This window comes from Diceros bicornis, chromosome X (assembly GCF_020826845.1).
Source record: "Diceros bicornis minor isolate mBicDic1 chromosome X, mDicBic1.mat.cur, whole genome shotgun sequence".
Classification (NCBI taxonomy): domain Eukaryota; kingdom Metazoa; phylum Chordata; class Mammalia; order Perissodactyla; family Rhinocerotidae; genus Diceros; species Diceros bicornis.
This window is the reverse complement of record NC_080781.1, coordinates 136,512,541-136,538,597: the sequence shown is the minus strand read 5'-3', so window position 1 is coordinate 136,538,597 and position 26,057 is coordinate 136,512,541. Positions and strand designations below refer to the sequence as shown.

General features: G+C 39.1%; 1 protein-coding gene across 6 annotated transcripts in view; it reads left to right on the top strand.

The window, feature by feature from the left end:
- GABRA3 (gamma-aminobutyric acid type A receptor subunit alpha3) overlaps window positions 1-26,057 on the top strand; it is a 213,639-nt gene that overhangs the window by 150,505 nt on the left and 37,077 nt on the right. For all 6 annotated transcript variants that reach the window (XM_058534911.1, XM_058534912.1, XM_058534914.1 and 3 more), the window contains one exon: window positions 24,089-24,171. In XM_058534911.1, the coding sequence (XP_058390894.1) occupies window positions 24,089-24,171 (83 nt within the window). The remainder of the gene's footprint in view (window positions 1-24,088; window positions 24,172-26,057) is intronic.

Genomic DNA, 26,057 nt, shown 5'->3' with positions numbered 1-26,057 from the left:
GGAAGATGGGCACAGATGTTAGCCCAGGGCCAATCTTCCTCGACAAAAACAGGAGGATTGGCGTCAGATGTTAGCTCAGGGCTGATCTTCCTCACACACACACAAAAAAAATTTAAAAATTAAAAAAAAAAAATGACTTGCCCAAGGTGACTCAGTTATTAGGCAAATGCAGATTTGCCTGACTTCAAGCTACTGCTTTTTCCACTAAATAAAGTTTTTAAGTATATGGATGTACTATATGTTCAAAGGGTAGCATTGACGGTACTTGGTACCTGACTGGAAGTTGGTGGGGGTCAGGATGTTGTGTGAGTGCTTCCTGTAAGTTAAGAAGTCCCTTAGGATAATGGAAGTGCTAAGGGATAGGAAAAATGATAATCCAAGTGTTAACATTTCCATTGAATGTGGAGGAGTAAATAATCTTTTGGAAAATGAAAGTAATAAGAAGAGGTAGTAGGAAATGTAGCCAAATAGAATACCTATTTGGAAACATTTCTGCATAACAGATGAGGGATAATAGTCTGGAAGTGATACAGAATATATTTATTTTGTCATTACAGAGAAGCGTTATTGGTTTATTAAAAAGTGAGCACATGATCAGATCACTTGTGTTAATACAAGTTGCTGAAACCAAAAACGTGTAATAGTTCAAATAAGACAGACTAAGAAGGTAGGTTCTGCAGGAAGACTACTCCTGGTCCTTTGTGTGTAAAATGGGATGAATCATAACAATATCTGCCTCATAAGGCTGTTTCAGGGAGTAAATATGATAAGCCATGTGAATTGCTTGACATATGTCCTGGTACATGTCCCGTTTGTGGAGGTTTTTATTTTAATATCCCCACTTTTATAATTACTAAACTGAAGTTTCAATAGAGCCAAAGTCACACCACTAATAAATGGCAGAGCTGGTACAGAAACCCAAATCACTCTTATGTTAAAGAAAACTATTTTCCCCCCACAACATCCCACCACTTCCTCTAAGATGGGAATGTAGGGGATATCCATTTTAAGCATAATGAGTCTGAGGTGGACATGACAAGCTGCAGTTAGAAATGCAGGTCTGAAACTCAGAATTCTGACACAAGGGGATTTTGTAAAATTGAATACATTGCACAAAGTGTCTTCTATGTGTTAGGCTACACAGTAATAGTGTCCTACATTTAGCTGAAAATGAAGGAAAATGAGCACTCATTTCTCCATGTTGCATCATCAAGAAGAAAGTGATGTTTTTTGAACCATTTAAAAGAGGCTTACTGTCGTATTCAGACCTTCCTGCCTTCTTTTATTCTTTGATTATATGATTGTGTTACCGCAACAAAGGGCATGATCTGCTCCTGTGAGACAAAAGCCAATCATCAAGAGGCAAGATGGTGGAAAAGAAAGGGTAGTTTATTACAGCTTGCTAGCAAGGGGGAAGATGGCCGACTAATGTCTCAAAGAACCATCTTAAGGGGGCACAAAATCTCACAGCAGTTATATAGGCCTGTGGGTTATAGGGGAGAGGGTTAGGAATGTTGACCTTCTGGTGTTACAAACTGGGAGTGCCACACCAGATCTTTCAGTTTTCCTTGATGATGGCTATCGGCATAGATTCTCTGTTAGGGGCTCATCACATTCCTAAGGAACTCAAAAGAATGAAGTTATCATCTTATTGCACCTGGGAGGTACATGCACAAACAGGGGTTGTAAAATCTACAGAGCAGTTAGATCTCTTGGAGGGTGCATCTCCAGCTGGGTTGGTTAGTCAGAGGTCATTCGAAGTTACAATAGGGCTTCTTTTCTACAATATGGCTTCCCTTATGCCAACCTTGTCTTGAGTGGGTATCAATTGGGTCAGTTTTGCTTATGTACTTGTGATGTTCCAAAGACAAATTATTTGAAGGATAAATTGTGCATGGTGCCAGGACTCCCTCCCCTCCCAAATGTTAACAGTAAAGCTCCTCTCTTCCTTCTCTTCCTACTTTAGATGCAAATAACTTGCACTTGAGTCTTCATTATAGATACTGCCTCTGAAATGGCCAGGAACCAGGGAAAGCATTTGGGTGACATTGTTAGTTGTATAGGACTTAATGTAATCAAATCAACCAAGCATTGATAGCTTTGTTTCACACAGTCCTTTTTTGTAATGGCTTTTGCTTTAGGGCATTCCACCTGTAGTTCCTTATTCATTAAGCTAGCACCTGACTCACAGAACCACACTTTGTGAGCCTTACTCTAATGAACAGAAGTAAGAGCATAGAAGAGATAGATAGAGTGGCTCATTTTGGGCTCTGAGAACACTTAAAATGAGGTGAGAAGCAAGTAATAGTACAAGTCTTCAGTCAATCACAAATTATGCTGTGCATTCCATGTGGCGATATCAATCCCTACCCTCCAAGAGCTCATGTCCTAGCAGGAAAGATAGGACACATTATTCACTGTACTATAAGGCATAATGGAAGTTTCAGAAAAAGCTGACAATGAAGTACGATGAGCTAAAAATTACAGGTTTCATTATGACTTGGAGGCATGGGCCCAGATAGGGGAGGGCATCACAAGGAAATTGGCATTTGAGCTGGAGGGAGGGAAGGAAGAATGTATTCCCAAGAGGTCTTCTCATATTTGTTTCATTTTTTTCCAGCTGCAAGAGGAAGTCAGGGCTTTGAAATAACAAAAATTACCTTTATTCTCAAAGGCAAGAAGCTGATCTCCAGGCAGACAGTCTGTTAAAAAGCTCATTCTAACACAAGGGGGATTTCAGATCACCGGAAGGGTTCCTCTAGTTCCAAAGAATCCAGCTATTTTAGATGCTACCCCTAGACAGAGTGGAAACCACATGTTGTAGTGAAATGAATTTTAGAGTAGGAATTAGGAGCTCTGAGTGTGAGTCCCAGCTCTGGCCTAGATCAGCAGTGTAACTATGGACAAAGCATTTCCCCTCTCCGGGCCTCAGTTTCTTCTTCTAGGAAATGGGGCTGAAAATACCTGCTCTGCCTAGCTCACAGAAATATTTAATAAATCAAGAAGCATTTATTGACTATCTGCTATGTGCCAACTACCATACTAGGGATCGGATTACAGTGATAAATAGAGACCCTTCTCTCAAGTTGCTCACAGTCCTGTGCAGAAGACAGACACATGAACAGACTGATAATCTTATGTGCTGTTAAAAAAATGATTAAAGAAAACAATTTAGGAGATACAAATAAACTTTATTTTACTTCACGAAGTGGACAGTCTCCTTTTGGAGAACTGCAAATGGGGCAGAAGGCAGATAGCTTTTATAGGATAAAGAACAAAGAATGAAGAAGAGAAAAATAGAAAATATTTGATTGGCTGTGGCCACATGGTCAACCTTGTTTGGGGTGAGAAGGCCCAGAGCTGGCTTGGCATTTGGAATTGGCTGATTGGATATACTGTGTTTCTGGTCAAGTGGAGCATTTACAGAGACACGAAAGTTATCTAAGTTTTGGTTTGTTGACGTGGCACCCCAGGCAGGAGCAGATCCATCTTGGGCCTAAAAAGTTATTTCAACAGTGCTAAGGAATAAAGTATTTGTCCAAATTGCTCTGGGATTTCTGCGAGCTGGAGAACTCACTATGCCTGTAGGGCACATACAAAGCATCATGGAAGAGGTAATATTTGAGGAAGGACTTGAAGGAAATTTGTTGCACATATCTAGAGGAAAGGGTATTCCTGGCAGGAGAATAAAACAATGTGTACAAAGACACAGAAGCATGAGACCTTTGTTTGGTGAAATCACAAGTATTAGCAGGTTGCCGGAGAGTAGGGGAAAGTGTGAATGTCAGAAAATGAAGCTGGAGCTACAAGTCTGAGGTAATTGTTAAAACTTAGATGTGCTCTGTAAAGGCTAAGTGCAGTGGGTAAAGTGGTGGCCTTCCAATCAGCAAGCCCAAGGGCCTTCCATTATACTGAAGCCTTTTGTGTATAGCTCGAGGATTTAATGGGAAGCCTGCAGACAACCGGCATTCTTGTGACATTAGTTTGTGCTGCTTTGTTTCGGTGTTTGGTGGTGGTATATTTCAAGTGGCTCATCCTCTACTGATAATGGCTATTAAAAATTTAGTATCTTTTCTTCTTCACCATAAATCCCAGATCCTGCCATTTACTCCATGCTTATAGAAGTAGCCTGCCTAGCACCTCAACCACTCCTGAAGTAGTGTTTTCTACCCTTTGATTTCCAGAAAGAACATTAGTCAGAATGTAGAGCAAACTGTTCCACTTCTAGAAGGCCTAGGTGACATATTGCTTACAGTGGGGCTCATATTGAACTCCAGAGACCCCTTGTCCCCTACTAAGTTTAAGGTGCTACTTCCTACATTCCTCTCAACGTGTTGACAGTCACACTGAATAACGAGTGCGTAGACTCAATAAAATACAGAAATTTAACCTTTAGCACTGGAGTAAGTTCAGGAATTTTTTTTTCTCTAGAGTGTTTTCCTATTTTATGCCCCCACTTTAAAAAATCGGTATTCTATGTTTAAAAATTTAGAAATAATTTGATTTTTTTGTGGGGCAGTTGTTAAGAACTAAGTGATTCATTTTTATTCATATTCTTTTTATAATATGGCATGCATATTTTAAGGTGTACAAATGTTATGTGTATAGCTCCACAGCATCCTGGGTAAGAAATGTGTTCTAGATGTTGCAGTAGCAGAAGGGTAAAGAAATGAGAAAGTAGCTTAGTAAAGTGAGAAATATTATCAAGATATGAGGACCAGAGCTTCATTTTCTAGAAGGATCACTTTTCCTGTGCCAAAGGCAAATTGGGCACTAAGGACATGGATGCAATAGTTTATGAGTTGGAAATTTTTTCTCATTAGGTTAGTGCATTGGGTGAATTCCTTCTAAAAGCAGATGACTTACATGTGGTATTCAATCTAGTTCAGGAGACAAGACATATGTACCAAAAAAATCATAAACATGTAAAGCACTATATAATAAGTGTAAAATAAATACTGGCTTTTGTATCAATGATATAAAATAGAAAATTAATCAGCAAATAGCATAGTAAGAATAATCTCTGATATGTGTGCTCATTTTGAAAATGTACTTGGATATTTCCGATGAGGATGAGATAAAGAAACCAAATCACCAAGTCACTAATTTGTCTCAATTCCAAAGGAGTAGAAAAGAAACTATTTACTCAGTGGCTTTAAGTCAACAGCAGGGATTAACTCAGTGAGATGGCATAGAATAATCACTGTAGTAAACATTTTCAAACTACCATATTCAGTCTATTGTTTACCCCTTTATTTCATGCCCCCTTCCCACTTTGAGATTTTGATATATGGACCTTCTGCCCGAGGTAAAAGCAATATTACCCATGGGTAGTACATACTGTAGGAAAAAGATGAAAATTGAGAATCACTGGTGTGTTGGGATTCAGAGGAAAAGACATTAACCCAGGTATTGTACCCTGGAACTCAGTCCTTAGACTTCTTGTCTTCCCTATTTACCGTCACTCCCTTCATAATACCACCCCGTCTTAGAGCTGTGATTCGCATCTATAAAATGTAAGCTAACAAGGCACAGAGAACTGAAATAACTTCCACACAGCTACTAAGAGGTACAACTGGATTGTAAATCTGGTAGTCTGGCTTTGAAATCCATGCTCTAAAAGCTATGCTGGGGGCCTGCCCTGTGGCTTATCGGTTAAGTGCGCGTGCTCCGATACTGGCGGCCCGGGTTCGGATCCTGGGCGTGCACTGACGCACCGCTTGTCGGGCCATGCTGAGGTGGAGTCCCACATAGAGCAACTAGCAGGATGTGCAACTATAACATACAACTATCTACTGGGGCTTTGGGGAGAAAAAGGGAAAAAGAAAGGAGGAGGATTGGCAATAGATGTTAGCTCAGGGCCGGTCTTCCTCAGCAAAAAGAGGAGGATTGGCATGGATGTTAGCTCAGGGCTGATCTTCCTCACACACACAGAAAAAGGCTATGCTGTAATGCCTGTCTTGCTTTTTTAAATTTTATAAGAGCTTTTTTTGAAGTATCATTTATATACAATAAAATTCATCTGTTTTAAGTGTACAATTCATGATTTTTAGTAAATTTACAGTGTTGTGCAACCATAACCACAATGTAGATTTAGAACATTTCCATTACTTCCAAAAATTCCTCCAAAAGTTGGCAGTGACCTTTCATTCTCAACCCCAGCCCCAGAAAACCACTAATCTACTTCCCGTGTCTATAGATTTGCCTTTCCCGGACACTTAATGTGAATGGAATCATACAATATGTAACCTTTTGTGTCTGGCTACTTTCACTTAGCGTAATGCATTTGAGATTCATCTGTGTTATTGTGTGTATTCTTTTTATTGATGACTAATATTCCATTGTATGGATATGCTACAATTTTTATTCATTCATCATTTGATGGACATTTAGATTGTCTCTACCTTTTGGCTATCATAAATAATTCTGCTAGGAACAGATCTTTCTGTGGACATAACGTTTTCATTTCTCTTGGGTAATATAGAATTAGGGTGAAACCACAGGGTTTTATAGGAAGTTTATCTGTAACATTTTAAGAAACTGACAAAATGTTTTCCAATGTGTGCTTTAGTATTGCACATTCCCACCAGTGATTTATGAGGTTCCGTTTTCTCTAAATTCTTGCCAACACTTGATATTATCAGTCTTTTTTATTTTATGTGCACATAGCAGTGCCTTATTATGTTTTTAATTTGCATTTCGATGATGACCAATGATTTTCAATATCTTTTTTTTTATTTTTTGTTTATTGCAGTAACATTGGTTTATGACATTGTAAAAATTTCAGGTGTACATCATTGTACTTCTATTTCTGCATAGATTACATCATGTTCACCACTAAAATACTAATTACAACCTATCACCACACACATGTACCGAATTATCCCTTTCACCCTCCTCCCTCCCCCCTTCCCCTCTGGTAACCACCAATCCAATCTCTGTCTCCCTGTGTTTGTTTATTGTTGTTATTATCTACTACTTAATGAAGGAAATCATACGGTATTTGACCTTCTCCCTCTGACTTATTTCACTTTGCATTATACCCTCAATGTCCATCCATGTTGTCACAAATGGCTGGATTTCATCGTTTCTTATGGCTGAGTAGTATTCCATTGTGTATATATACCACAGCTTCTTTATCCATTCGTCTCTTGATGGGCACTTAGGTTGCCTCCAAGTCTTGGCTATTGTGAATAATGCTGGAATGAACACAGGGGTGCATGCACCTTTACAAATTGGTGTTTTCAAGTTCTTTGGATAAATAGCCAACAGTGGAATAGCTGGATCATATGGTAGTTATATCCTTGATTTTTTGAGGAATCTCCATACTGTTTTCCATAGTGGCTGCACCAGTTTGAACTCCCACCAGCAGTGTATGCAAGTTCCCTTCTCTCCACATCCTCTCCAACGCATGTTGTTTCCTGTTGTGTTAATTACAGCCATTCTGACGGGCGTGAGGTGATATCTCGTTGTAGTTTTGATTTGCATTTCCCTGATAGTTAGTGATTTTGAACATCTTTTCATGTGTCTGTTGGCCATCTGTATATCTTCTTTGGAGAAGTGTCTGTTCAGGTCTTTTGCCCATTTTTTAATTGGGTTGGGAGTTTTTTTGTTGTTGAGATGCATGAGTTCTTTATATATTTTGGAGATTAAGCCCTTATCAGAAGTATGGTTTGCAAATATCTTCTCCCAATTGTTAGGTTGTCTGTTCGTTTTGTTGATGGTTTCCTTTGCTGTGCAGAAGCTTTTTAGTTTGATGTAGTCCCATTTGTTTATTTTTTCTATTGTTTCTCTTGCCCGGTCAGACGTGGTGTTTGAAAAGATGTTGCTAAGACCGATGTCGAAGAGCGTACTGCCTATGTTTTCTTCTAGAAGTTTCACAGTTTCAGGTCTTACATTCAAGTCTTTAATCCATTTGGAGTTAATTTTTGTGTATGGTGTAAGGTAAGTGTCTACTTTCATTTTTTTGCATATGGCTATCCAGTTTTCCCAACACCATTTGTTGAAGAGACTTTCTTTTCCCCATTGTATGTTCTTGGCTCCTTTGTCAAAGATTAGCTGTCCATAGATGTGTGGGTTTATTTCTGGGCTTTCGAGTCTATTCCATTGATCTGTGTGTCTGTTTTTGTGCCAGTACCATGCTGTTTTGGTTACTATAGCTTTGTAGTATATTTTGAAATCAGGGAGTGTGATACCTCCAGCTTTGTTCTTTTTTCTCAGGATTCCTTTAGCTATTCGGGGTCTTTTGTTGTTCCATATAAATTTTAGGATTCTTTTCTATTTCTGTGAAAAATGTTGTTGGAACTTTGATAGGGATTGCATTGAATCTATAGATGGCTTTAGGAAGTATGGGCATCTTAACTATGTTAATTCTTCCAATCCAAGAGCACGGAATATCTTTCCATTTCTTTGTGTCTTCTTCAATTTCTTTCAGAAATGTTTTACAGTTTTCGGTGTACAGATCTTTAACCTCCTTGGTTAAGTTTATTCCTAGGTATTTTATTCTTTTTGTTGCAATTGTAAATGGGATGGTATTCTTAATTTCTCTTTCTGCTACTTCGTTGTTAGTGTATAGAAATGCAACTGATTTTTGTATGTTGATTTTGTATCCTGCAACTTTACCATATTCGTTTATTACTTCTAAAAGTTTTCTGGTGGATTCTTTAGGGTTTTCTATCTATAAAATCATGTCATCTGCAAATAGTGACAGTTTCACTTCTTCCTTTCCAATTTGGATCCCTTTTATTTCTTTCTCTTGCCTGATTCCTCTGGCTAGGACTTCCAGTACTATGTTAAATAGGAGTGGTGACAGTGGGCATCCTTGTCTGGTTCCTGTTCTTAGAGGGAGAGCTTTCACTTTTTCACCACTGAGGATGATATTAGCTGTGGGTTTCTCATATATGGTCTTTATTATGTTGAGCTACTTTCCTTCTATACCCATTTTATTCAGAGTTTTTATCATAAATGGATGCTGTATCTTGTCAAATGCTTTCTCTGCATCTATTGAGATGATCATGTGATTTTTATTCTTCATTTTATTAATGTGGTGTATTACGTTGATTGATTTACGAATGTTAAACCATCCCTACATCCCTGGAATAAATCCCACTTGATCATGGCGTATAATCTTTTTAACGTATTCTTGTATGCGATTTGCTAGTATTTTATTGAGGATTTTTGCATCGATGTTCATCAGTGATATTTGCCTGTAATTTATTTTTTTGTGTTGTCCTTGTCTGGTTTTAGTATCAGGGTAATGTCAGCTTCGTAGAATGAGTTAGGGGGCTTCCCCCCCTCCTCAATTTTTTGGAAGAGATTGAGAAGTATAGGTATTAAGTCTTCTTTGAATGTTTGGTAGAATTCACCGGGGAAGCCGTCTGGTCCTGGACTTTTATTTTTGGGGAGGTTTGTGATTACTGTTTCTATCTCCTTACTGGTGATTGGTCTATTCAAATTCTCTACTTCTTCTTGATCCAGTTTTGGAAGGTTGTATGATTCTAAGAATTTATGCATTTCTTCCAGATTGTCGAATTGGTTGGCATATAGCTTTTCATAGTATTCTCTTATAATCTTTTGTATTTCTGAGGTGTCTGTTGTAACCTCTCCTCTTTCGTTTCTGATTTTACTTATTTGTGCCTTCTCTCTTTTTTTCTTGGTGAGTCTAGCTAAAGGTTTGTCAATTTTGTTGATCTTTTCAAAGAACCAGCTCTTGGTTTTATTAATTTTTTCTATTTTTTTTTGGTCTCTATTTCATTTATTTCTGCTCTGATTTTTATTATTTCCCTTCTTCTACTAATTTTGGGCTTGGTTTGTTCTTCTTTTTCCAGTTCCTTTAGGTGCATTGTTAGATTGTTTATTTGAGATCTTTCTTGTTTGTTGAGATAGGCCTGTATCGCTATAAACTTCCCTCTTAGAACCGCTTTTGCTGTATCCCATAAATTCTGGCATGTCGTATTTTCATTTTCATTTGTCTCCAGGTATTTTTTGATTTCTTCTTTGATTTCTTCGTTAACCCAGTCGTTGTTCAGTAGCATTTTGTTTAATCTCCACGTATTTGTGGCTTTTCTGATTTTCTTCCTATAGTTGATTTCTAGTTTCATACCGTTGTGGTCAGAAAAGATGCTTGGTATTATTTCAATCTTCTTAAATTTATGGAAACTTGTTTTGTGGCCTAATATGTGATCAGTCCTGGAGAATGTTACATGTGCATTTGAAAAGAACGTGTATTCTTCGGTTTTTGGATGGAATGCTCTGTATATATCTACTAGGTCCATCTGTTCTAGTGTGTCGTTTAAGGCCAATGTTTCCTTATTGATCTTCTGTTTGGATGATCTATCCATTGGTGTAAGTGGAGTGTTAAAGTCCCCTACTATTATTGTGTTACCGTCTATTTCTGTTTTTATGTCTGTTAATAATTGCTTTATATATTTAGGTGCACCTACATTGGGTGTGTAGATATTTACAAGTGTTATATCCTCTTGTTGGATTGTTCCCTTGATCATTATGTAATGCCCTTCTTTGTCTCTTTTTACAGTTTTTGTTTTAAAGTCTATTTTGTCTGATATGAGTACTGCTACCCCAGCTTTCTTTTTATTGCCATTTGCGTGGAATATCTTTTTCCATCCCTTCACTTTCAGTTTGTGAGTGTATTGAGGTCTGAAGTGTGTCTCTTGTATGCAGCATATATATGGGTCTTGTTTTTTTATCCAGTCAGCCACCCTATGCCTTTTAATTGGAGCATTTAGTCCATTGACGTTTAAAGTAGCTATTAATAAGTATGTACTTACTGCCATTTTTTAACTTTTTTTTTTCTCATTGTTTTAGTAGTCCTTCTCTGTTCCTTTCTTCTTCTATACAGAATTGATGGTCACTTTAGTTTGACCTCTGTCTGAAAGCTGTACTCTTAACTCCCCTCCTCCCTCCTTTTATGTTTTTGATATCATATCTAACCTCTTTTTTGTGTATTTGTATCCATTACATTCTAATCATGGAAATAGATAATTTTTCCTATTTGTGGTCTTCTCTTTTCCCCTTAAATCAGTCCCTTTAACATTTCTTGTAGCACTGGTTTCTTGGTGACAAACTCCTTTAATTTTTGCTTATCTGGGAAAATTTTGATCTCTCCTTCCATTTTGAAGGATAACCTTGCTGGGTAGAGTATTCTTGGCTGTAAGTTTTTTCCTTTTAGCACTTTAAATATATCATGCCATTCTTTCCTAGCCTGTAAGGTTTCTGCTGAGAAGTCAGCTGATAGCCTTATGGGGTTTCCTTTGTATGTAACTTGACATTCTCTTGCGGCTTTTAGGATTCTCTCTTTACCTTTAATTCTGGACATTTTGATTATGATGTGTCTTGGTGTGGGCCTCTTTGGGTTTATCTTGTTTGGGGCTCTCTGTGATTCCTGTACCTGGATGTCTGTTTCCTTCCTTAGGTTAGGGAAGTTTTCATCTATTATTTCTTGAAATAGATTCTCTGCCCCCTTGTCTCGCTCTTCTCCTTCCGGGACACCTATAACACGGATGTTAGTGTGCTTGATGTTGTCCCAGAGGTCCCTTAGACTGTCCTCACTCTTTTTAATTCTTTTCTCTTTTACCTGTTCACCTTGGGTAATTTCTTCTAGTCTTTCTTCCAGCTTTCAGGTCTGTTCTTCTGTATCCTCTACTCTGCTTTTGAGTCCTTCTAGTGAATTTTTCATTTCCAGTATCATATTCTTCATTTCTGATTGGTTCTTTTTTATATCTTCCATTTCTTTGTTGACATTCTCACTGAATTCATCTATTCTTCTCCCCAGATCAGTGAGCATCCTTAACACTCTTAGTTTGAACTCTCTGTCGGGTAGGTTGCTCATTTCTGTTTCACTTAGTTCCTTTTCTGGGGTTTTGTCCTGTTCCCTTGGAATGTATTCTTTTCCTCCTCATTTTGCCTCTTTCCCTGTGCTTGTGTCTACGTATTAGGTTGGTCAGCTACGTCTCCTGCTCTTGGATAGGTGACCTTATGTAAGTGATGCCTTAGGAGGCTTCCAGTGTGCTTCCCTCAGTTCTCAATGTTCCAGGGGTGACCCCTATGTGGGCTACGTGTGTCCTTCTGTTGTGGCCTGTTTGCTCTCCCTGTAGGCGCCCAGGGAGGCTGAGTTATGCTCCTGGCCAGCTGTTGTAATGCTCAGCTGCTTGTAGTTGTTGTGGGCCCTTCAGTGTCTTTATCAGCTGTGGGGAGCCCCAGCACAGTTGGCTGCAAGTTCTAATACCACATTTGTGTTGCAGTATTTCTTTTAAGTGTGTAGGCCCCCAGTGTGGCAGGTTGTTAGGCTCAGGGCCTTACAATTGCTGTAAGCCTCCAGCCGTTAGGTCTCTTGTCAGCTCTCTGAGGATTGCAGCTGGGTGGGGCTGGCCTCAGGCACAGGAGCACCCAATCATTTCAGGCTTTGGAAGGTGGGGCAATACTCCTATGTGTGTCTTTGAGAAGCACAAGTCTTCTGCAGCTGACAAACCCTGCTGCCCACAGGTCCACACACACAGTCAACACAGTCCTGCCCCGTGTGAGCGCCCCGACCTCCAGAAGCGGATCCACTCTTTCCTCGGCGGGAGCCCCGCACACTCCGCCACCGCCCCATACTCTCCACCCGCTCCTTGTGCACGCCCTGCCCCGCTAAAGTCGGCTCAGTTGCCAGGCTACAGAGAATCCAGTCACCAATCTATGCAGGCCCACAAGTTGCCTGAGGGCTTGTTGTTGGGTGGGGCCAGTCTCTAGGGTGGGCTGCCTGCCCTGGCTGAGCTGGATTAAATCGGTGCTCTAGCGGGTGGGGAGACCCTGGGCTAGCAGGCCTCAGGGAGAACTCCAATGGCGTCTCTGTCAGCACGCCCACACCAGGGCACAACAATGGCCGCCGCCAATGTCCCAGTCCCTGGAGAGGTCTCACCCCTCACCGAGATGCACTCAGGGCCTATTAGGTGAGTGTCTTTTCACCACATCACTGTGCACCTTTCTTTCTGGTGATTTTAGGATGCTTTCTGAAATGGGTGAGTTTGCGCGCGGGCCCTTTAAGAGCCAGTTTTAGTTTCTTTGTGAACCAGGTTTCCTGGGGGTACTCCCCAGTGTTTTAGTAGCAGGCACAGTCAGATATTATGCCGCTGGTCTCAATTGTGCTGGTTCCACAAAATGCCCACAGCGGGGGTGCTCCCGGCTCAGGGCCCCGTGCCTCCAGGGAGGCTGCGTACTTGTGAACTGCTCCAGGCGGCCGTGAAGCTGGCGGCTTATGAAGGCGGCGTTTTTCCTCTCCAGAAGGGAGTCTCTGCCTCTTCCACCTCAGTTAGGATTGTCCGTTGTTGCAGGAGTTCCTCTTATGCAGTTTGCAGTTCTGTCTCAGGGCTAATTTTTCCACGAGTAGTTGTAAATTGGCTGTGTCCATGGGAGGAGGTGAGTTCCGAGTCTGCTTATGCCGACATCTTGACTCTGCCTCTTCAATATCTTTCCACGTTCTTATTAGTCAACAGAATATCTTTTTATTAAATGTATATTTAAATATTTTGCTCATTTTCTAGTTGTAAGTTATTTATATACTCTTGATACAAGTTATTTATCAATATATGATTCACAAATACATTCACCTACTTTATGGCTGTCTTTTTATGTTCTTAATGTCTTTTGAAGAGCAAAAGGTTTACATTTTGATGAAGTCCAATTTATCATATATTTTTTAAATTTTATGACTCATGCTTTTGGTGTCTTATCTAAGAAATATTTGCCTGACTCGAGGTCACAAAGATTTTCTCTTTTGATTTCCTTTAGAAGTTTTAGCTCTTAAATTTTGGTCTGTGATCCATTGGAGTTGATTTTTGCTTATGATGTGAGGTAAAGTTCATTTTTCTTTTTGCATGTAGGTATCGAATTCTCCCAGCACCATTATTGGAAAAACTCTCTCCTTTTTCTACTGAATTGGCTTGGCACCTTGGTCAAAAATCAACTGACTATAAATGTGAAAGTTTGCTTCTGGACTTTCTATTCTTTTCCTTTGATCTATATTGTCTATCTTTAGACAAAACCCACATTGTATTGATTAGTGTAGCCTTATGGTATGTTTTGTAATTGGGAAGTGAAAGCACTCATGATTTTTTTCTTTTTCTCTTTTGAAAGATGTTTTGACTATTCTAGATCCTTTGTGTTCCCATATAATTTTTAGGATCAGCTTGTCATCTTTACAAAAAGAGAAGCTTCTGAGATTTTGATAAGGAGTGTATTGACTCTGTAGATCAATTCAGAGAGAATCTTAAGGATATTAGGACTTCTAATCTATGAACATGGAATATCTGAACATGTCATTTGCAATTAAAGACAGTTTTGTTTCTTGCTTTCCATTCTTTACGTCTTTAAGTTCTTCCTGCCACATAATTCACCCTTTTAAAGTGTACATCTAAATGGTTTTTTGTATATTCACAGAGTTGTGCAGCCATCAACAATATCTAATTTCAGAACATTTAGTCACTCCAAAAAAGAAACTGCATACTCATTATAAGTCACTCTCCATTGCTTTCCTTTTTACACTGTTTAAAATCTCTAGGACAGGGCCAGCCCCGTGGCTTAGCAGTTAAGTGCCTGCACTCCGCTACTGGCGGCCCGGGTTCGGATCCCGGGCGTGCACCGATGCACCGCTTCTCTGGCCATGCTGAGGCCACGTCCCACATGCAGCAGCTAGAAGGATGTGCAACTATGACATACAACTATCTACTGGGGCTTTGGGGAAAAAAAAAAAAAAGGAGGAGGATTGGCAGTAGATGTTAGCTCAGAGCCGATCTTCCTCAAAAAAAAAATCTCTAGGACAATGTTGAATAAGAGAGAGTAGACATCCTTGTCTTGTTCATGATCATAAGGGGAAATAGTCTTTCATCATTAAGTTTGATGCTAGATGTACATTTTTCATAAATGCCCTTTATCAGTTGAGAAGGTTGCCTTCTATTCCTAGTCTTTTGAGAGCTTTGGATCATGAATGGGTGTTGGATTCCATCCCCCTGCTTTTGCCCTTACCCTCCTTCAATTTATTCTTCACACAGCTGTCAGAATAATCCTAAAATGTTGGTCAAATTAAGTCACCATTCTACTCAAAATCATGCAATACTTACACCATCTAGTCCATTCCCCATAGTTTTCCCTTTGAACTCATCTATTAATCTTACCCCTTGGTCTCTCCACTATAGCCATAGCAGCCTAGTTGCTATTCCTTGAACACACTGGGCACATTTCTACCTCAGGGCCTTTGCATTTGCTATTCCCTCTACTTTGAATGTGCTTTTTCCAGGTGTCCACAAGGCTCAACCTCATTTCCTTCAGGTCATTGTTCAGATGTCACCTACTCAGTGAGGTATTCCTAGAACACCTTTTTGAAAATTGCAATCCCTCCTCAATGCTTTGTACTTACATCTTATTATTCTTCCTGGGGCATATTACCTTTTCGTATACTATATAATTTACCTATCTTGTTTATTTTTTGTCTTTCCTCTACTCAAATGTAGGCTCCAAGAGGGCAACAATCTTGGTATGTTTGCTGATGTACTTACATTGCTTTTATAATACCTGGCACATAGTAGGTGATCAAAAAATATTTGTTGAACACCAATGAGTCAGGAAATTTTTAGTCAGCTCTGTCCCAGACTTGTTGGGTGATTCGGGCAATTTCCTTCCCTTCTGTTTTATCATATGTAAAATATATGAAGGGATAAAAATTGATTTCTGTGAGGCTCTTCCAGCTCTGAAATTCTGGGAAAGACACTATATGCCCATTGAAGAGAATAGGTTGAGATATTATGTTATTAAGAAATCATGTTAAGTAATTAGTATTTTGGTGGTGAACATGATGTAATCTATGCAGAAATAGAAGTATAATGATGTACACCCGAAATTTTTACAATGTTATAAACCAATGTTACAGCAATAAACAAAAATTAAAAATAAATAAAAAAATAAATAAATAAATAAAAGAAATCATGTTAAGATGCTATTTTTCCTGGAACCCTAGGAATATTTGAACCCTGTCTTGCCCAACCTGCACCACCTCTCTGCAAGGGCCCCATAGAAATACTTGTTTTTAGGAAAGAAAACTAATTTATTAATTCCTTCACTCAATGGATATATATTGAACACCTACAATGTGACTAGGATCCTGGCACGCATCAAAGAGAAAACAAGACAAAAATTCATAACCTTATAGTAAGGAGAGAAAAAAAATTGATAAATAGAAGAAATAAATTATATGGCACATTATGTGTTAGGTACTCTGGGAAGAGAAAATGCATGGTAATGCTTACTAAGCATAGTGTGTATAGTAAACTGAGTAGAGATCAGAGTAGCCCTCGTTTAGAAGATAATAATTAAGCAAAGACTTGAAAGAGGTACGAGAGCATAGTGAGTGCAAAGACCATGATGTAAGAGAGCCTGGCATATTGAAAGAGCAGCAAGGAAGCCAGTGTGGCTAGAGGAGAGTGAGCAAGAGAGAGCGTAGTAGGAGATAAGCCAGAGAGGAACAGAAGACAAGATCATGCAAGACCCTGTAAGCCATGGCAGGGACTTTGGCTGTTTCTCTGTATAAGATGAGGAAACACTTGAAGGCTGTTGTGTAGAGAATATACTATAAGGGCAAAGGGTAAAAACAGACGCCAGTTGGGGGCCATGGCAGTAATAAAACTTATTACTGTGGTGAAATAAAAACCAACTGTTGAGCCATAAAGGGTAGGATGACGAGGGAGCGAGGGTGCTGCAAAGCACAGTGAAATGAGGGCAATGAATGAGAGGGGTCTGTGTGTGTGCGTGTCAGTGCACACAGGGCTGAAAAGGGCCTCCTTCCCATATATAGTCCCATCTTTATCTTTCACCCCCAAAGAAGGGGATTTCCTGGATTGCCTCTTACTTCCTGTCTGGTCTTTGCATAGGAATCAAAGCAGGCCAAACCCTGGACTGAGACTGAGGTCCTAAGATCTGAATGTCACATTTTGAGGGGGGTCTCTGATCTTTTTTGAAAAGCCCACTAAAGACTATTTGCTGTACAGTAGATCTTGAGAACTTACTCATCTTGCGTAACTGAAACTTAGTACCATTTCACTAATACCTCCCCATTTCCCCCTGACCCAGCTCCTGGCAACCACCATTCTACCCTCTGCTTCTATGAGTTTGACTATTTTAGAGTCCACACATAAGTGAGGTCATACAGTATTTGTCTTTCTCTGTCTGGCTTTTTTCACTTAGCATAATGTCTCTCAGGTTCATCCATGTTGTTGCAAATGGCAGGATTTCCGTCTTTTTAAGGCTGAATAATATTCCATTGTGTGTATATACATTTTATTTTTTTATTGAGGTGACACTGGTTTATAACATTATATAGATTTCAGGTGTACATCATTATATTTTGACTTCTGTATACACTACATCGTGTCCACCACCAAAAGTCTAGTTGCCATCTGTCGCCATACAAATATCCCCCTTTACCCTTTTCTCCCTCCCTCCACCTCTTTCCCCTCTGGTAAACACCAATCTGTTCTCTGTATCTATGTGTTTGTTGTTGTTGTTTTGTAATCTTCCACATATGAGTGAAATCATATAGTATTTGTCTTTCTCTGTTTGACTTATTTCACTTAGCATAATACCCTCAAGGTACGTCCATGTTGCAAATAGCACAATTTTGTCCTTTTTATGACTGAGTAGTTTTCCATTGTATCTATATACACCACATCTTCTTTATCCATTCATCAGTATATGGGCACTTGGGTTGCTTCCAAATCTTGGCTATTGTGAATAAAGCTGCATTGAATATAGGGATGCATAAATCTCTTTGAATTGTTGATTTCATGTTCTTTGGATAAATACACAGTAATGGGATAGCTGGATTGTATGGTATTTCTCTTTTTAATTTTTTGAGAAGTCTCCATATTGTTTTCCGTAGTGGCTGCACCAGTTCACATTCCCACCAAGAGTGTATGAGGGTTCCGTTTTCTCCACATCCTCTCCAACATTTGTTATTTTTTGTCTTGTTAATTATAGCCATTCTGATGTATGTAAGGTGAAATCTCATTGTAGTTTTGATTTGCATTTCCCTAATAATTAATGATGTTGAACATCTTTTCATGTGCCTGTTGGACATCTGTATATCTTCTTTGGAAAAATGTCTGTTCATATCCTCTGCCCATTTTTTGATCAGGTTATTCATTTTTTGCTGTTGAGTTGTATGAGTTCTCTATATATTTTGGATATTAACACCTGGTTGGATATATGATCTGCAAATATCTTCTCCTAATTGGTAGGTTGTCTTTTCATTTTGTTGTTGGTTTCCCTTGCTGTACAGAAGCTTTTAGTTTGATGTAGTCCCATTTGTTTATTTTTTCTTTTGTTTCTCTTGCCTGAGGAGACATATCCAAAAAGATATTACTAAGACCAATAACAAAGAGCATACTGCCCATGTTTTCTTCTAGGAGTTATATGGTTTCAGATCTTACATTCAAGTCTTTAATCCATTTTGAGTTAATTTTTGTGTATGTGTAAGATAATGGTCTACTTTCATTCTTTTGCATGTGGTTGTCCAGTTTTCCCAGCACCATTTATTGAAGAGGCTTTCCTTTCTCCATTGTATGTTCTTGGCTCCCATGTCAAAAACTAGCTGTCCATAATGTGCGGGCTTATTTCTGGGCTCTCAATTCTGTTCCGTTGATCTGTGCATCTGTTTTTCTGCTGGTACCATGCTGTTTTGATTACTATAGCTTTTTAGTATACTTTGAAATCAGAGTGTGACATCTTCAGCTTTGTTCTTTTTTCTCAAGATTGCTTTGGCTATTGGGTCTTTTGTTGTTCCATATAAACTTTCGGATTCTTTGTTCTATTTCTGTTGAAAATGTTATTGGGATTTTAATAAGGATTACATTGAATCTGTACATTGCTTTAGGTAATATGTACATTTTAGCAGTGTGGATTCGGGGCCAGCCCGGTGGTGCAAGTGGTTAAGTGTGCACGCTCCGCTGTGGCGGCCCGGGGTTTGCCAGTTCGGATCCCGGGCACGCACTGACACACCACTTGTCAAGCCATGCTGTGGCGGCGTCCCATGTAAAGTGGATGAAGATGGGCATGGATGTTAGCCCAGGGCATGTCTTCCTCAGCAAAAAGAAGAGGATTGGCAGACGTTAGCTCAGGGCTGATTTTCCTCACCAAAAAAAAAAATGCGAATTCTTCCAATCCTTGAGCACAGAATATCTTTCCATTTCTTTGTGTCTTCTTTGATTTCTTTCAGCAATGCCTTATAGTTTTCAGTGTACAGGTCTTTAACCTCCTTGGGTAAATTTATTCCTAGGTATTTTATTGTTTTTTTTGCAGTTGCAAATGGTATTGTATTCTTGATTTCTCTTTCTGCTACTTCATTGTTAGTGTATAGAAATGCAACTGATTTTTGTATATTGATTTTGCACCCTGCAACTTTACTGTATTCATTAATCATTTCCAATAGTTTTTTGGTGGATTATTTAGGGTTTTCTATATATAAAATCATGTCCTCCACATATAGTGACAGTTTTACATCTTCCTTTCCAATTCGGATATCTTTTATTCTTTTTCTTGCCTAATTGCTCTGGTTAGGAATTCCAATACTATGTTGAGTAAGAGTGGCAAGAGTGGACATCCTTGTCTTGTTCCTGTTCTTAGAGGAATAGCTTTCAGTTTTTCACCATTGAGTATGATGTTGGCTATGGAGTTTGTCATATATGACATTTCTTATGTTGAGATACTTTCCTCTATACCCATGTTATTGAGAGTTTTATGATAAATGGGTGCTAAATCTTGTCAAATGCTTTCTCTGCATCTATTGAGATATTCATGTGATTTTTATTCTTTATTTTGTTAATGTGGTGTATCACGATTGATTTACAGATTTTGAACCATCCTTGCATCCCTGGAATAAATCTGACTTGATTGTGGTGTATGATCCTTTCAATGTATTGTTGTATTCCATTTGCTATTATTGTGTTGAGTATTTTTGCATCTATGTTCATCAGCAATATTGGCCATAATTTTCTTTTCTTGTGTTGTCCTTGTCTGGTTTTGGTATCAGCATAATGTTGGCCTCATAAAATGAGTTAGAAAGCATCCCCTTCTCTTTGCTTTTTTTTTTTGTGAGGAAGATTGGCCCTGAGCTAACATCTATGCCAATCCTCGTCTTTTTGCTGAGGAAGACTGGCCCTGCGCTAACCTCTGTGCCCATCTTCCTCCACTTTATGTGGGACGCCACCACAGCATGGCCTGACAAACTGTGCATCGGTGCCTGCCCGAGATCCGAACCGGGGCCGCCAGCAGTGGAGCACACGCATTTAACTGCTACGCCACAGGGCCGGCCCATTTTTGATGTTTTTGAAAGAGTTTGTAGAGGATAGATGTTAAATCTTTGAATGTTTGGTAGAAGTCACCAGAGAAGCTGTCTGGTCCTGGACTTTTGGTTTTGGGGAGGTTTTTGATTACTGTTTCAATCCCCTTATTAGTAATTCATCTATTCAGATTATCTATTTTTTTCTTGATTCAGTTTTGGAAGCTTGTATGATTCGAAGAATTTATCCCTTTTTTCTAGCTTATACAATTTGTTGGCATATAGGTTTCCACAGTATTCTCTTATAATCCTTTGTATTTCTGTGGTATCCATTGTAGTTTCTCCTCTTTTGTTTCTGATTTTATTTAGCCTTCTCTCTTTTTTTCTTAGTGAGTCTAGCCAAAGGTTTGTCAATTTTGGTTATCTTTTCAAAGAACCAGTTCTTAATTTCATTGATCTTTTCTATTGTCTTTTTAGTCTCTATTTGAATTATTTCCACTTGGATTTTTCTTATTTCCTTCCTTCTACTGACTTTGGGCTTCATTTGCTCTTCTTTATTCTAGTTCCTTTATGTATAATGTTAGATTGTTTATTTGAAATTGTTTTTGTTTCTTGACATAGGCCCGTATTGCTATAAACTTCCCTCTTAGTCAGAGGAAAAAGTCACACACACACCTCTGTTGCTGCCTACCAGGTTCTCTGAAGCTGGGGGTGGCTCGCTCAGCTGCCATGGCCGGGGGTCCAGGGTCCTGGGTACCGCCTCTGCTGTTCCCCCATTTAGCCTCCTCTATGTGCTCCAATCCACTCACTTTGTATGTACTGATGTATGGCTCTCTCTGGCATTCTGGTATGTTGGGCAATGTAGCCTTTGTTGGATTATGGATATTTTACTTGCTGTAGATTGAAGGGGAGAGACAAAGGGATCCTCTTATGCCACCATGATGATCTGTATATACATTTTCTTATCCATTCATCTATCTATGGACACAGGTTGCTTCCATGTCTTGGCTATTGTGAATAGTGCTGCAATGAACGTGGTAGTGCAGATATCTCTTTGAGATCTGGATTTCAATTTCTTTGGAAATATATGTCCAGAAGTGGGATTGCTGGATCCTACAGTAGTTCTATTTTTAATTTTTTGAGGAACCTTCGTACTGTTTTCCACGGTGGCTGCACCAATTTACATTCACACCAACGGTACACAAGGGTTCCCTTTTCTCCACATCCTTGCCGACACTTGTTATCTTTTGTGTTTTTTGATAATAGCCATCCTAACAGGTGAAAGGTAATATCTCATTGTGGTTTCCATCTGCATTTCCCTGTTGATTAGTGATGTTAAGCACCTTTTCATATACCTATGGCCATTTGTATGTCTTCTTTGGAGTAGTGTCTATTCAGATCCTTTGCCAATTAACAATATCGTAATGTGTACTTAAAAATTTGTTAAGTGGGTAGATCTTATGTTAAGTGTTCTTGTCACACAAAATAATAATGATAATAATAAAAAGCAGGTGAGAGGAAACTTTTGGAGGGGATGGATATGTTTACGGCATCGATTGTGGTGATGAGTATATTAGCCTGAGTACAGTCAGGGTGCTTTCTGCTGCAGAAAAAGCTTGAATGGGTCTTGAAAGTTGTAGCAAGGTGGAAAGAAGGCAAGAAAGGAAGACAGTAGGGCATAGGAGGTCAAAGAGCATCAGGGTTTGTTTAAGAACCAATGAAAAGCGTACAGCATAATTCAGCTTGTGAGATACCCTGTCCACACAACATCTGCTTTCTACTCTCTGCTCTTTGCTTAGGTGGGATGGGCAAGAAGTGTATGGGAAGGAAGACAGGAAAGTTATTATAAATCAATTATGCTCCTAATCAGAAATCAGTACCTTTTGCATCTTGCTTTGATAATCTATTTGTCGTGGTCTTATTTGCCATGTCCCCAGGATTGCTGGGTAGACATAAAGTAATTTCCCCTTGGCGTCACTCATAAGAGGCAATATCTTGGAAATACTAATATAAGTGGAGAGAAGGAACACAATTTTCTTTATTAAACCCTCACGGAATTTTTTAAGTATCCAACACAAGGAGCAGGTTTCTCAGTGAAATACATTTCTCTTGTGCCAGATTCTTTGAGTCTTGAATTCCTCTTTATGCCTTAAGAATAAAGGTTAGATTGGTGGGATGTTGCAGGCTGACTTGAGAATTGAGCTTTTTTCCAAGAATCATGGGAAATTTTGTAAATATCCAAGGGATTAGTTACTGCAAGAACACTTGCCCTCTGGTTGCAACCTCTTACTATTTAGATGGGGAAACTGAAAATAAGAGGTGGGTAAGTATTTGCTGAAGAGAATACACTTGGTTTCTGCCTTCCAGCCTAGGGTTCTTGCTAATACACATGTGAGCATATTTGCTTTAGTCAGCTTGCTTTGAACAATATCTAGTATTGCTGCTCTGATCATTTGTGAGGTATCACACATTCATCAGGTTTAACAATTAGCCAGGATTGGAGATGCTGGCCAGTTGGCCACCTAGAACTCCAAGAGGATGGCAGAGATCGAATCCAATATAACCAGGAGGTATACAGGTTAGCTAGAAATAGTTCATCAGAGCTATGCTACAAAGAACTCTGAATTTTTGCTGTGTGGGTGCCATTTCTACATAGGGGGCTATTATCTAGGCCAAGGAAAGTTGAGGCTCAAAAACTTTGAAATAAATCAGAGGGGAAATCTTAGAATACATTATTTAGACAGACTAATGCAGGGGAATGAGTATGTGGGCATGGTAAATAATACCCCATCCAGATTTCCATTGAGCAATCCATGCACAGTCTCTCTCACATGTAGTGCCTGTTAAGAAAGCATGAGCTCTTCAGACTTGACCTCTGAGGTTTTTGATGTGCTCAACTACCTTTGTATTTTTTTTCCCCCTGGGCAAGATTCGCTCTGAGCTAACATCTGTTGCCAATCTTCTTCTCTCTTTTTTTTCTCCTCTCCAAAGCCCCAGTACATAGTTATATATCGTAGTTGTCAGTCCTTCTAGTTCTGCTATGTGAACCGCTACCACAGCATGGCTACTGACAGATGAGTGGTGTGGTTCTGTGGCCAGGAATCGAACCCAGGCCACTGAAGCAGAGTGCGCCGAACTTTAACCACTAGGCCATTGGGGCTGGGTCTGTATTTTTTTTTCTGGCCAGTTGCTCTGTTTGGGCGTCTGGGTGTGTGTGTGTGTGTGTACGCATTCTCCAAGAGCCATCTCCTTCAACAAAGCTATAGCAGTTACTGTGAGCAGCAGAGCCATCTTTTGTGCTTGTTCATTATCAGGGTAAAAATATCCTTTCTACCTATCTCTCTTCTCCAGTGCAGTCTTTAAATTGGTTAACTCACACAATAGCCTGCTGAGGAGAATTATTTCAGAAATAATTAAACTGCTATCAAGAGTGAATGAGTCAGGACCCTGTGTTTCTAGACTTCATTGTGGGGATCAGGTAGCTAAGGAGCTCAGCTAGGGCAGATAAGTTACATTTGCTTTTCTAAATGTGGTAAGATGGGATTCAGATCTAATCTAAAAATCTGAATACTGAATGCTGCTTTGAGAGACTATCTAGTTCATTTAATTTATCCCCTGTGTTCATAAAAACTTGAATCTCAGTGAATCTAAACAAACAAAATCCTGTTATACTTAGAAGCATGCCATTGCTGGTGAACAGGAACTCAGCTCCATGTTTAATAGCATTCATTTTGGCTTAATTTCATTTTCTGTTCTCCTTTCTTTTAGGTTAACAATTCATGCTGAGTGTCCCATGCATTTGGAAGATTTTCCTATGGATGTGCATGCCTGCCCACTGAAGTTTGGAAGCTGTACGTATTTTCTCACTTTGTTTGCCTGGTCTTCTTCTAAAAGAAACTGAATATTTCCTATTCTGTCCTCTAGTAGTTTCTAAAGCTGAGGCATTTAATCCAGGCTGGTATGGGAGTGGGGAAAGGGAGTGGGGTTGAGTAGCACTAACTGATCGGGAGGAGGAGACCTAGCCTTTAAAAGAGTTTTCTTTCTATACAGCAAACCTTATTTTACCATTTCAGACTAATTTCTCTGTCATTAGATTGAAACATTAACATCTGTTTCATAAATTGTCCAGCAGACAAAGCAAGAGAGAGCTGATATTCAGTAGCAGCTTCCTAAGGACAAAATCCCTCAAATAGAATGTGTTTATATTTTTGAGATGCCTATTCTGCCTGCGTCCTCATATACTTCTATCCAATTCTCTACAGTAAATGGTAGACAACAAGAGATTCTAGAGATTTTCTCATTTTTAGAGAGTATTGCCTTTTCCAGTAGCTCTAAATTGACAAAATGAGTAGATACATAGCCCATTTTCAAATGAATTAGAAAAATCAAAATTGAACAGAATTTGGTGAGTTTCTGACTCTAAGTATTTCAGAGTAAGTTTCATATAGGGAGGCATCAGAGCAATATATCAAGGTCTGTGATGATCATCTCTAAATTAGATTTAGCTCTGTATTTTTAAGTAGAAAGTGCATTTAAAAAGACACAAAACTACATGTTACATATTTTTTCAATCGCTGTCAAGTACTTACAGATTGTCTCCTATGTGCTAGGCTGTATTCTAGGAGCTTGGAATGCATCCATAAATAAAACAAAGACCTTGCACTTATGGAACTTATAGAGGAGAAAGTGATGGTGAAAGATAAAAGAAACAATGGATTAAAAAATAAAGTATAAAGAATGTAAAGTGAGAAGCACCATGGGAATACATAAAAGCATAAGAGGGATCAGTCATGTCTAGGTGGAGGATAGGTGTTGCCATTGAAATGTAAAATAGGGTGATCAAGGCCTCTTGGAAAAAGTGACATTTGAGCAGAAATTTTAAGGAGGTAAAAGGTTTAACAATGAAGATATCTGAGGAAATCGTGCTCCAGGTAGAGGGAACAGCCAGGGACAAGATGCTGAGGTAGAAAAGTGTCTGGCTTGTTCAAGGAACATCAAAGTGGCTAGTATGGCTAGACAGAGTGAGTAAGGGGGAAAGCACTAGGAGAGGATGAGATCAAAGAGGGGGCCAGGTCATCTAGAGTCTTGTAGGACATTAAAGGGCTTTGAATTTTATCCTGAAGGAAAATGGGGAGTGACTGCAATTTTAGAACAAAATAATTACATTATCTTACTTTTGTTTTAAAAGAATCATTATAGACACTCTGTTAAAAATATAAGTATGGGAAAGGTAGAAGCAGGGAGTGCAGTTAAGAGGTTATTGCAGTATTTCAGATGAGAGATGATAATGGTTCAGATCAGTGATATTGGCAAAAGTGGTGAGAAGTAGCTTGATTCTGGATATATTGTGAAGGATGATCCGAAAGGATCTTCCAAGAAGTTATATGTGTAATATTATAAAAAGAGAGAACTCAGGGTGACTTGTAGATTTTTGTCCTACTGGATTTACTATCAAATTAGATGAATATTACTTCCATTCTGGGTAAGACAGAGTTGTTTGTGGGTGAACAGTGCTCCCCTCATGAACAATTAGAAAACCTAGAACTGTAGAAGCAACAAGGACTGAAGACACTAAAATTCTGGAGAAAGGGTTACCTCTCATAGATGAATTTGTGGCCTGCAGCTTCTTCATTCTTGGTGGTACTTGCCAATTCTTGCCTTGAATTGCAGGTTGGAATTTAAGTTTGTCCCCAGGTATAAGGCTGCTGCTGGATGATAGAAAAAAATAAAGCAAGAG